The following is a 13,882-nucleotide window of genomic DNA, read 5'->3' as shown; positions in this document are numbered from 1 at the left end:
TTTCTTTTGATTTGTGATGTTAAAATGATTTCTGAGTAAAAATTTCTTTTTCATATATGTACTTTACACTATATTTACTTAATGTATGTAAGTATATATTGTACTGTACTGTACAGTACATATAATTATATATTAGTCATTTTACAATTGCATCTATTTATACATACACAATTTATTTTATAGTTAAAGCTAGAATAAGTTCTGGATATTTTAAATCAGTGGTTTTTAAAGTTATTTAATCTGCAGACCACTTAAACTGTTTTAAAGATGAACCGTGTACAACCTATACTTTTATTCACTTTTCATCTTATAACTAATATCTTAGTTGTGTACCAAAATATTTTGTGTAGTTGGTAATCTAATAAGAAAAATGTGATATGTGAAAATGTTCATTTCAGTAACCTAAACAGCACAAAATTCTATTTTGGATAAATGACTAGATTACTACTGGTCAGTCTGTAGATTACAACTGGTCCACAGTGAACCAATGTTTTAGATAATATTTTTCTACAAGATTAGATCAAGAATATTTTTACAATTAATTATTAATGATTTTCAGTTCTACTTATGGATTTTCTAAGTGTTTCATATTTAAAAATAATCATGAAAGATCAATGACTTAAATTTGAAAAAAATTTTCAGAAAATCTTCAAAACTATACAGACTAAAATATAATTATTTCTGAATCTTGAAATAGTAGCAAATATGTCAGAATCAAATATCCAGACAACCCTCATTCTGATAAAAGTATATATCAGGAAGTAATGTTAATTATTATTAAATTGCTTAAATTAATTTAATGTTTTTTTATAGATGAATCACCGAGTACATGCTCTGTATTTTTAAGTATGGGTGGTATGGAGTTATTTTTAAAAGTATTAGAGGTAAATATTGTATTATTAATTATAGTATCTTAAAATTTGTTTAAATTTATTTTTATATTTGAGATTTTAAACTAGATCTTATAAATTATTTTAAGGACTTCAGGAATATCAGTTTATTATTATTTGAAAATTTATTCAATTTGTATACCAAAATTCAGTATAATACCAAAAATTTTTCAATTTGTGTACTTGATATTTGAAAAATGAAGAACGAATTCTATATCAAGGATAATCATGAAATGCATATTTTGTAACAGTTAGTTAGAGAAGTAATCTAGCTAGTTTGAAATTTATAATTTGTTAACCCACTATTACTTGAGGGTAAGCGCTGCACTCACCTTTCGTATTAAAATGCTTGTAACTTGTGCTTCTTGGAAATTTTGTGGCCAAACTCTTGTCTAACCTCCTTCCTGAGTATCCCCTTTGATAATATACCAGAATTGAAAATAATAGTCATTGCTAACACTTTCAGAGCCATCTTCGTTTCAGTTGTGTTGGACAAGTTAGAGTGGCACTCACCCGTGAGTAATCCTATGGATTTTTTTTTTTTTTTCATTTGAAGTGGTACGTTGCTAATTCTAATTGTGGAGTGATATTGTATATATGTACTATCACAAAACATGATAAAATGTTTCTAAAATGGCTTGAGGAGGAGTCTGAGGAAGAAAATGTAGGCTATTTCCTTGCAGACAATGAGAGTGAGGAACTCGGTATGAAAATTCTGGAATTGTTGAAAAAGCAACCAGATTCTCCACAGGCAACATCAGAGAAAAGTGTGCATTTTGTCCCCCCCCCCAAAAAATAGGAAAACAGCATCTGAGAATGTAACATGTAGCCTACTTTATCAATCTGCAGATACCACATAATAATATGTCTGAATCTGTTTAGTCTGAATTTTTAAAATGGTATTGTTTGCTATTTTAAAAATTCAGACTAAACAGATTCAAAACTTGAATAGGAATTATAATTAAGGTTAACAATAATTTCAGATATCATATTTCTGTTTTATCAATCTCATTGATCTGATCAGATTTCAATATAGATATAGAAAATTGATATTTCTTTTAATGTATTCTAACTGAAGTAAAGTAAGGTAAAGATTAAAATGTATATTATAATCTCGGGTTCCGTTCCGCGAGACACCGGCGTAAAACGAACAAAAATATAATGGTCGATATAAGGTTAGGTTCCGAGTCAAATTTCTAAGAACAATCAAACATGTTTATTTATTAAATAGCCTATATATGTATATATTCAAAATAAATTATAAATGTATTTAATAAAGCAAGTTTATATTCTTTTACAAATACAGTACAGTAATAATAATCACAATATAGCATAACAAAACTTCCTAATCTAAGTAAAATTTCTCAAGACAAATCACTAAAAATATGAAAATTTGTAGGTGAGTGTGATGCTCAGCCTTGAGTAACAGCATTAGAAATATGACTGTGAGTGGCATTAATATAGTTTTTATTTGTTTAACCTAACAAATAGAAACTATATTAATCACTTAAATTTCTTTGGGCATTGGTTATATTTTTATGTAATTTTATGTAAATTTTATTAAAATTGTAATTTTGTAAGATAAAAATTTATATTTGAGAGCATTTAGTTAACAATTCAAGTTTAGACTATATAATTCAAATTAATAAAAAATAAATTTGTTTATAAACTAAAGGATTATTGTTATTTTTTTAAGATATTGAATTTCATATTTAAAATATATGTTTAGGAAAACATGCAAGTTCCTTTCTACAAAAAATTAATTTAATGACTGTTTTCAGTTATCATTTTTCCATTAAAGGATAAGAGAATTATGCTAAATATAGAACTGTTGATTTCAAAAACTATTTTTATTGAAATAATATTTACAAGTTTATGAAAGTAACTTTTAAATATTTTTTGAAAAAATGAAGAAAAAAATGTATTAGAGGTTTTATAAAAAATAATTAAATTATAAAACACATGAATTTATAATTCTTACTTTATTATAGAAATTTACAAATGAAAGTGCAGTTGAAACAAAAGTTTTGGGATTGGTGGTGAGTTAAATGTCTTCTTTAAATATAATCAATATTGTATATTGTTTGAATTCTTTACTAAATTAAACATAATATTAATGTAAGAAACATTATAAAAGTTATTGAATGTTTTTTAAAATTTCATATACAAATTTTAAATTGAATAGGGAAATTTTATGTAAAAATTATTTTATATTTATAGGAACATAATATAATAATTGTTAAATTTTTATTTTATTGCTAAGAAAGTAATGAATATAAAAATTTTTGTTCTGAATAGAATAATATTGCAGAAGTTGCTCACTTAAGAAAAGATTTAATGAAAGATGAATTTTTATATGTTTTGAGGTAATAATTATTTAAATCTGTATGCTTTTTAATGAAATGTATATGAAAAATGATTTAAAGTTAAAAAAATTATGTTAACATATTTTACTAATTACCATTAGTAAAATATTTCAATATAATTTTTTTCTACTGTGTTTGATATTTTACATTTCTTTTCTGCCAAATATTTGGATATATTAATGAATTATTCTTATTCAAATTTTAAAATTACAATAGATATTTAATACCAAATAAATCATTATCTAACTATAAGTTAAAGAATAAGTTAATACTTAAATTTGTTTGAATCAGGCTTTTAAAGTTAAAAGAACTTTAATTATAAACTCATAATTGAATAATTACTATTTAAATATAAGAATTGATATAACAAGAGTGCCTACTCTTATTTTTGATAATAACAAAGTTTTAGTATCCAATGGCAATGGGAGGCTCATGTTACTTATTTGAATGTCATAGCATATTTAATTATTCTGCAGAAGGTGTGTCATAGAGTTTGCCATGCAAGTCTCCCATTACTCTTAGATCTAACCAGAAATGTTATGTAATTTTGATATCTGTCTGAAGATTGCCTAATGACAATCTAAAAGAATAAATATTAAATTTATTATATTAAATTGGATTTGTTATGCATATACAACTTATGTCTGATTTTAATTACATAATTCTCTGAATCATTATTATTTTGTATTTAATTTGTGATTCCAGTTATAGTCCTGTCATGCAAACATTTGGAAGAGCATCAAATCTGTTTGAAACTGTATTATGCTGAAGTTCTCAAATTGAGAAAAACATCTTTTCTGAAATCAGACATACACAGTTATTCTGTTAATTATGATATTAATTTCAAAGAAAATTTGATTTACTTTGTGTACAATGTAAAATATCCACTATTTTAAATCATTTGATAATATTATATGCATTTATGGAATATTCACAGTAAAACATAGTTTAAATTTTAATTTAATTAACAACAGGATATTTACTATTTTTTCTTGAAAATTTTGTAAATAGTAAATAATTAAAAATTTAGAATCTGTTCAGATTTCTTTATTTTGATCTTTATAATTGTTTCAGATCGCTTCTTCGTTCTGAACACATAGATGTAAGTTATTTTGCTGCCGGAATTGTTGCTCATCTTGCTAGTGATGGACCTGAAGTATGGTCGCCAGCGAAAATATCCAGGAAAGAATTGCTCAAAGAACTGGTAAAATTTATTATAGAAAAAAAAATTATTAATGATGAGTGTAACTTTATTCTTCATGTAACCATTTTGATTTGATGATTTTAAAAGGGTGAAGTTGTTTTGAACTGGGAAGTACCAGAAAATGAAATGGTAGCTTACAGGTATGTTTTATATAAATATAAGTAGCAAAATAAATTTAGCAAGATTTTATAAATTTTTTTTTTCAATTTTTTGAAATATTTTAATATTAAATTCACTACTGTTTTATTGTAATCAGTTATCTCCACAAAATAAAAGAGATATAGTAAAACTTCTAATCTCAAATTCCTCTTTAAGTCTAATTGGATTACAGTCAAACCTTAATTTTTGAACATAATTCATTCCTAGAAGTTCTAAAACCAAAACAAATTTTCCTATAAGAAACAATATAAAGTGGATTAATTCATTTGACCTCTAAAATCTGTTAAATATAATGCTGAAAATATAAACACAAATTTTTGTAATATAAATGACAAACATGTCATTTATATTACCTGAATCAATCAATATGGTTTCTATTAATTTGATTTAAATTCAACTGTATCATGTACAGGTAAACCTCGTTTTACACCGGGGTTTCGTTTCGCGAGACACCACTGTAAAAGAAATTGGCATAAAATGAACAAAAATATAATGGTTGATATAAGGTTAGGTTTTGAGTCAAATTTCTAAGAACAATTGAACATGTTTATTTATTAAATAGCCTATATATGTATATATTCAAAATAAATTATAAATGTATTTAATAAAGCAAGTTTATATTCTTTTACAAATACACTACAGTAATAATAATCACAATATAATTAATGAATTTTATAAAGTAAATAAATGTACTAATTCACTAATATGTCGGTACAAAATTAAATTCTCACATTTTGAAAAATTCATCCAGTTTCATTTGCTCTGATTGTTGCTTCCTTTCTTGTAGAATCATGGCATAAGGTCGAACTGCAGCCGTGATGCTTCTTTTAACATTTTGCGCTTTGATTGAAATCCCCGTCTATTTCAGAGTTCATCTGTCAACTTTTCTATAGAAGAAAGGATGTGGGTTAGATCAGCTATTTTTAGGTGTTTCCCATCATTTTCTTTCTCATCTTCCTTTTCTTCTTTGTGATTTTCTGATTGAGGGCGATCTAATTCCTCCATCAACTCTTCCAATTCTTGATTTGAGAGTGGTTGGTCATGTACGTTTAACAGTTCGGTCCCTTCTTCGAATCCGCATTTACGTGTAAGCCTGATAATATCTTCATTTATGTTCTCTTCTACACTCGAACCTGATACAAATCCAGGCAGAAGTTTACACCAAACACCATTTAGACAATTCGTTGTCACTTTGTCCCAAGCAGTTTTAAGGTTTTCTATCCCTTTTAAAATGTCGTATGACCGCCAATAATCTTTAACATTCTGACTAGAATTAATATCTATAGCCTTAATCATTTGTTTTAATGTTATGAGCAAATAGTATGCTTTGAAGGTGGAAATTACCCTCTGATCCATGGGTTGTAACATGGAGGTTGTGTTAGGGGGCATGTAAATTACCTTAACATCCAATTCCATGTCTATCATTTCTAGATTTTGCGGATGTCCTGGGTCATTGTCTAACAGGAGGATTGCTTTTTTTAGAAGGTTATTTCCGTCACAAGATTTAAGGACAGTAGGGCAAAAATAATTTTTGTACCAATCTGAGAAAACCTCCTGAGTGACCCAGCCTTTTTTATTCCACCTCCAAAAAACTGGCAGGGAGCTTTTGTCCAGACCTTTGAAAGCCTGTGGATTCTGGGAATGGTACACCACTACCATTGGCTTTAATTTTAAGGAACTGGAAACATTTGATCTCGAGAACAGTTAGTCTATCCCTGGCCGCTTTAAATCCAGGAGGGCTACGTTGTTCTTGAGAAATAAATGTTCTTGATGGCAACTTTTTCCAATAGAGGCCTGTTTCGTCAAAATTGAAGATGAGATCTGCAGGATAATTGCCTTGTTCCACGATTTTTTGAAATTTTTGAGGGTAAGCTGACGCTGCTGCTAAATCAGCACTTGTTGCTTCGCCGCTTAATTTAATGCTGCAGATATTAGTTTGAGATTTGAATCTCACGAACCACCCATTGCTTGCCAAAAATGTTTCGCCAGTATTTTCTTGTGCCTTCAAATCAGAAAAAATCAACTTTGCTTTTTCACATATGACTGCTTGTGTTAGAGGAATATTTTTTTGATTGGCGTCATCAACCCATAATGCTAACATTATTTCCATTTTCTCTACATTTTTGCTCCGGCTGTAAGTTACATGCTTTACACTTACAGCCGTTGTCTGTTTAGCGGAATGTTTTATTTTCTCGGCATTTTTCATGATTGTTGTCACAGTAGACGGAGATAAATTTAGAGCACTGCAGACAAACTGTCAGGTTTGTCCGTCTTCTATGTGTTTAATTACGTTCATTTTTGTCTCTAGGGAGAGGCTTTTTCGTGCTTTTTTCGCAGAATATTTGGGTTCTGAATTACTATTGTCGCCTATAATGAAACTACAAATACATATTGACTATTATTGTACATATTATAAAAATAATAAATTTAAAAAATTATATTCATACCTTTTTGTTTTTCTTAAAAACAAAACAAAAACTAACACACACACAATAAGCTGCTCGTGTACAGTACTTGGTAATAGAATAAAACAACATATAAACAGTAGAAACATTTGTCGACTACTAGAATCGCTTTGCCTGTCTGTCATCTGAAGACGGGGATTCCTAGGCCGAACAGGGGAATCCCCATCTGGCACCAACCGGCGTAATTGTGAAACGGCGTAAAACGAACCAGTGCAAAACGAGGTTTACCTGTACTGAAAAACAGTAGTAGTAGCTTTCCTGCATGCACATTGAAATCTAATTAAATAGAAACATCATTGATGATTCATGCTGTGATGTCTAATGGTGCAAGGCAATCTTGGCTCCACTAACTTCTAAATCATTAGTCCTGCATTGATTGTTCAGGCTGTTGACTTTAACATAGGAAGTATAGGGAGTTGACCAGATTAGCTTGTTTGGCAACAGAGTTAATTGTACAGCAATCAGTACAATTAGTTCAAAATTTGTTCAAAAGTGAGCCATTCGAAACCCGAGGTTTGACTGTACTGGTCCTGAAAACTCTGTATATACTATAATAAGCATTTTTATGCTCTGAAAGTCAAACAAAATTTTACACATCTCAATATTGTCACTCCTTAAGTTAAACTCAGCTGGTTCTGACCAACTTATTAAGTTCTGGTCATTGCTTGATAAAGTAGCTTTACTAGACATGTCCTTCATCCATAAGCAGTTACCAGTTTAGTGAAAATCAACCAAATCTAATGGGGAATATTGAAATTTGATATAATGTATTATTTCAATTATTCATCCCAAACATTCACAGTGATTATTATTACAGCCTGTTAAATCATTATTAAAACAATATAAGTAAATATTTATTTAAATATATCACAGAATTATAATCCTTATTTTACTGCTTTGTATTTGGATAAAAATTTGTTTTTTCATGTGGTGAGGTATAATTCAAATTGGCCATTTTCTGGTCCTTTCAAATTTGAGATTTAGAGGTTTTATTGTATAAATTTTAAATTATTCTGCATCTTATAATTTATTATTAATTTTATTTTGTACATAATAAATTGGGTCATTTATTTTCAAACAGATACTCATTTTAAATTAGATTTTTTAATTATTACTTGCATTCTATCTGAATGAATCTGTGGAGTTCATACAGGAAAATGGCTTTCTTGCCACTATAGACAGGATTCTAGTATTCATGATAGATCAGAACATAAGGGAACACAAAATATACATTTTTTATGCAAGCTCTTGTAATGTCATCACATATTTTTGATCATGTTAAACAATTACCAAAAAACAAATCTAAAAAGATTTACTTTTCCATCTTTTCATCACATCACAATCACATCTGTTGGTAAAGTTTCTTACAATGTCTTATGAAGAAATGTTTTACAAGTAGTATACTAGATGGTATGAGCAATAATATTGCATGTTTTTTATTTATTTTTTATTTTTTTATCTTTAATTGATTTTTTTCTAGTTATATCTTTTATCATCAGTTTGATTATTAATCTGGATTTTTAAACCCACTTCTGTTTATTATCATGTAAGACACAACATGTCCTTATTCCAAAACTTTTTAAATAAGAATTTAACTGTATCATGGGATCAAGTGTAGTAGTTGAAAGTCAGAGATAACCTACAAAGCTGAGGCCATATGGATCTATGAGAGAGCTTTAAAATTTGCCAGGCTCTCAGTCTCTTTTTGGTTAACGACTATTATGAAGATGGCTTACAACCTCATGCAACATTAGTCAATTTGTGTGATATTCTCTGTAATTTAATTTTTATTCATGTTAAGTTAAAACGAAGTATGTTACTAACAGTACTGTCTAATGCAGCTTACAGTTTTATTAATTATTTTTTTCAAGAAAATAATAAAGTTAATAATAATAATAATAAGGCTAAATAAATTTTATTAAAGAAATATTTATAATATTTGAAGTTTAATTTCAGTTTCAAAGCCTGTAAAGAAACATTTTCAGAAGTCACAAATTATTAATGTGAAAGTATAGAAATATTATTTTCCAGTTCTGTTATGTATAACAGAGGGAAAGTATAGCAATCAATCAAAAAATGATCCCAAAATTTTTACACTTTTGGACTCTAACCTTGAAACATTGAGAAATGCAAAAAAATTTGGCGGTTTTTTCTGTATGTATGGATGTTAGTGTGTGGAGCACAATTTTGTTCACCCTCTTTGAAGATTAATAACCAAATACATCAAACCAATTCTAATAATTCTTCTATAAATGCGATATTCATGTGGACATAATTAACTACCACAAATCTGGACACCACACCACACCCCTCCCCTAATTTCATCTCTCCTTAATAACTCAAACCCTTTGCCCCAAACTTCTTTCACTAGTACTGCTTAACTTATCCAATGTTGAAATTTTTTTTCGTTGCATGTCGTGCCATATTGAATTTTTGTTGATGTTAAGCTTAATGAAAATTACATGTTTTTGAAAAAAATAATTGTGGCTATTGAATCGACTGAAATTATTTTTTTATTTTGCACAACAAAATAATAAATGCAAAAACAAAAAAAAAATTATAATATATTTTGGAAGTTAGTTTTAATATAAAAATTAATATTACTAATGACTAGCAACATCTAGTTACCTCGTTTCAGCATCAGATCGTTTTTGTATCTCTGATCAAGGTCAGCAGGTCACGACATGGGACAGGTTAAAGATGTTCTAATGTTCAGCCAAATTAATGTACACGCAACAATTTTAAGGCACAAAGCTCGGTGTTTTTCTGTGCCACTGTTTATTTTTCCTATTTATTATCACAGTGAGATTGCTTCATCCAAAACTTCCTGTAGTTGTAGTCTGTGTACACTTTATTCACATGTTGAGTCTTACTGTCAAATCTGCTTCCACAATTTTCAAAACTTTCCTTTACTTAGATGTTTTTGCTGAGCTTTACTTTTCCAATCTGGTTTTACCAGTTTTTATGAGGTCATTTAAAAGCAATTATTCTTGCGTTTTTTACAGGTTTTTGTTTCTATTTAAACAGGTCTTATATCAAGTCTTTCGGATGTTAAGATTAGCAACTTAGTAACCACTTTTCTACCATTAATAGTAGACCTGTATTAATGAGTAGTTGTTGACCATCCTCACTTCTGGGAGGTGGTCGACGACTACTTTTGGTCGAATTAACTTCAACCCCCTTCCATAACAGTCCCTTCTTCCTATTGGACCCAGTGGTATGGAGGCATTTGAACATGAAAATTGAATAATATGAGATGATCAGTCAGCACAAAATGTTTTAAGTGGTTTTCCAAGATGCTGAGTTTAAATATTTGCTCTATTTTTTCACGAAATTGGATTCTTTGGTAGATTACTATTTTATATTCGGCTGTGAATGAAACAGTTTGTTACAGCTAACATTAGAAAAAAAATCATCTTAGAACTTTAAGATATCATATTTTCAATTGCTGTCTACTTGACCAATGAAATTGTGACCTCTATTTATGATGATCTTAAAATAAACATGAAGCTATTATTCAATTTATAGCTGTAATAGGATAAATTAGCATATACTTAAAATTCTGATTTAAATGGAAGATAAAACTTTCAATTATAAAATATTGTCATCAAAATTATTGTAATATGTTGTTTCATATGAAAATGATCCATTTACTTTATATATCCTTTAACTTATATAGATAATAATTTTACTTAAAGTTTATATTAAAATGATTTTATTTTAATTGCAGGTCCTTTAACCCTTTTTTTCCTTTATTAACTTGCTTTGAAACGTATGAAGTTCAGTTATGGGCAGTCTGGGCCATTCACCATGTCTGCTCTAAAAATCGTAAGTTTTCATAACTATATATTTTTCATGAATTTAAGTGTAGATAATGATAATTGTTGCTATTAATTCTGTAGCAAAACGTTACTGCCCAATGCTAATAGAAGAACAAGGAACAGTAATATTAGAAAATGTCCAAAAAAATCCAGCCACTCACAAAGCTGTTGTTTCAATTTGTCAAAACATACTTCAAGTAGTAGAATTAGAAGGTCATCATATGGGATCCTCAAATGATCTCTGATTTTTAAAAAGAAAGCATCATTAGAGTACTAGTTTTTATCAAAACTTTGGTTTTGTACAGTTTTTGTTTCATAAGCTTCCTAATATCTGTACAATAACTTCTTATCCAAAAGAGTCAAGTCATTTTATCGCTCCCCAAAGAGAATTTCAAGTTTAGTAATATATTTTAGTTAGATTACTACAGAAGTGAATGGACTCTCAAATTCACAACATAGATTCTTTTGTAATATTTTGTTGAAAATGTGTTTATTGTACAGTTAACGTATCATAGTGGCTTACCATGCTAAAATAATTTAACAAATACTTAATGAGAGAAATATATTCTTCAAATTTAGAGGGCATGTTAGATTTTTATTAAAATCAAAGCATTGTTTGAATATTTTTATGCAAATTATATTAATCAAAAAAAATTTTTTTTTGCCTTTTGTTGTTATGTTTGTTAAAATAGTTATATGACCATTTTTTTTGGACATTGTAATAATGAAATAATAACTGAAATTGAAATACGTTTGGTACTTAAAAAATATAAATAAATATATTTAAATATCTGTGATTTGCCCAAAAAAAAAGTAAAAAAAGAAAATTAGTTGTATATTTGCATGTATTATCAAAAATATCTATATACATACATATATATATTATATATAAAATATATATTTATGCAATCATTATTTATGAAAACTAATTTGCTACATGCAAATTTCTCCAACTATTTTTATTTAAATGTATAATAAATCTCAGATTTCTGACATGTCTAATTAAAGTTGTGCACAAAATTTCAATTGTTTGGATGTATAGACCTTCAAAATAAATTATGATTGTTGATCATTTGTGTTTAGTGTGAATCTTTCATGAAAATGTAGTGAGAAGTTTTGCATTAATTATAGTTAGTGTACAGTACAAACTTACTGTTTGTATGCCTTCAAAATGAGAACCACATTGAACAGTGTCCCCTGCATGAATATCTTTTCGTAATGTTGCTTGCTGTGCCATAGTGGCTACTTTTAATACCACCCTAAAACCTTGGCTATAAGCTGCTTTTGTATATAAGCCACAAAAGTGAAATTTGTAAAGGAATATTAGCTTATATATGAGAGTGGCTCAGCCACAACAAAAGTTGTGACCAGTAGGCAAGGAACAGCATCATGTAAATCTCACTGTGCTATGTACGTACAGTACTAGAGTTAACTGCATGCCATTTTACTATTTTTCTTTTATACTGTAGTTAGTTTTTATCAGTTAGTGGATTTTTCATGTATTAGTCAATCTTGTGCATAGGCCACACAAAACAAATTTTACAAATATAAACTTGTATAGCCTGTGCCTATAGCCAAGGTTTTAGGGTAATTTTTTTACAGAAATGTCTTCCCTGTATCTCGAAATATCACCACACTAAATTTGCCTGTATTTGGATTATAAATTTCTCTATAGATAGACACACAGCTTTGAATAAAAATTAATAGCTTCCTTGAATGCGCATAATAATTACATGCCATAGAATCTGCCTTATGTAGTGGCTGAGACTGTTACCCTGCTTAATGTTCTCAGTGAGTTTTAAGTAAATAATACTACAATTAATGAAAACCACTAATTTTCCACTAATTATATTATGTACTCCAGAATTTTAAAAGCACACGTTAAAACAATTAAAAAATGTATAACTTGAAACATTATTCAGGTTGACCTCAATTTAAGGATGTGTCATGTTCCTGAAAACATCTCATAAATACAGACTAGTTTTATCATTATTTCTTATGTTTAAACAAGGTTAAAATTTCAATAACTTTAATGTTATTTAGGAAATGGGTAAAAGCGCCAATATAAAATATTTAATAAATGACATTAAGAACATTTAAATTTTCTATTAAGCATAGTGTAATTATAAAAATATTAATACAACACTGTCTTTTGAATTATCATTAATTTTATTACACTTCCATTACTTAATATCTTTGCACATTACTGTCAAAATATGCTAAAATGCGTTAAGATATTGATACTTTCAGTGCATTTTACATTTATAATTGTTATAAATGTGCTGTTTCAATATGTAATCCTAAATATAATATTAATTTATAAATTTTTGCCTTTAGCAACTGTTATATGTAACAGAAGGAAAGTACAGCAGTATGGTTGCTAACAAAGTGCTTTTGCATATTCTAGCTATATAAAAAATATGCAGGTGCAGTCTTAATTTATTTCTAATTAACACAAGATGACAGCTTAACTGTTTAAATTACAATTAATATCGACTAATGATTATAATTATCTATATTATAGCCTGTTTAAAATCTGTTGGTTTTGTTTGTTTATACATCATGGATCACTTTTGTACACACTGCTAAACTTGCTTTTAAATATTGTTACTTATCAGAAACACACACAATTTTTCTCTCATATGCAGTTCAATGGAATTACTATTGGAATGACTGCTTTTCAGGAAGAAAGATCAGCGTTAGGAAATCTTCAACACCAATGCATGTGAAAAAATTCTCCTCTACACAAATTTAATTTCGTAAATTAATTTTAAATGTTTTCAACTCTGCATTTATTTCTGTTTATAATGTTGAATATTGCCAATAACTATAATTTAAAACTAATTCTAACTCCCTGTCCCTTTTCAGATGGGACATCAACAAAATCTTATACATTTTTATTATTCATAAAGTGATAAAATTGTGTAAAATTTAATGAAATGAAACAAAACAGACGTCCATTGAAGCTTAACCCCTG

At 28.2% G+C, this 13,882-nt stretch overlaps 1 protein-coding gene across 1 annotated transcript in view; it reads left to right on the top strand.

Annotated features, from left to right (window-relative positions):
• LOC136971785 (protein zyg-11 homolog B-like) overlaps positions 1–11,977 on the top strand; it is a 59,403-nt gene extending 47,426 nt beyond the window's left edge. The window contains exons 9-15 of the mRNA XM_067266290.1: positions 814–884; positions 2,882–2,929; positions 3,189–3,256; positions 4,331–4,460; positions 4,548–4,600; positions 10,815–10,912; positions 10,987–11,977. Coding sequence (XP_067122391.1) covers positions 814–884; positions 2,882–2,929; positions 3,189–3,256; positions 4,331–4,460; positions 4,548–4,600; positions 10,815–10,912; positions 10,987–11,150 — 632 coding nt within the window. The 3' untranslated portion in view covers positions 11,151–11,977. The remainder of the gene's footprint in view (positions 1–813; positions 885–2,881; positions 2,930–3,188; positions 3,257–4,330; positions 4,461–4,547; positions 4,601–10,814; positions 10,913–10,986) is intronic.
• The last annotated feature ends 1,905 nt before the right edge of the window (positions 11,978–13,882 follow it).

Source organism: Centruroides vittatus, unplaced genomic scaffold, assembly GCF_030686945.1.
Source record: "Centruroides vittatus isolate TY-2023 unplaced genomic scaffold, ASM3068694v2 contig_272, whole genome shotgun sequence".
NCBI lineage: Eukaryota > Metazoa > Arthropoda > Arachnida > Scorpiones > Buthidae > Centruroides > Centruroides vittatus.
This window is presented reverse-complemented; position numbering and strand designations above follow the sequence as displayed.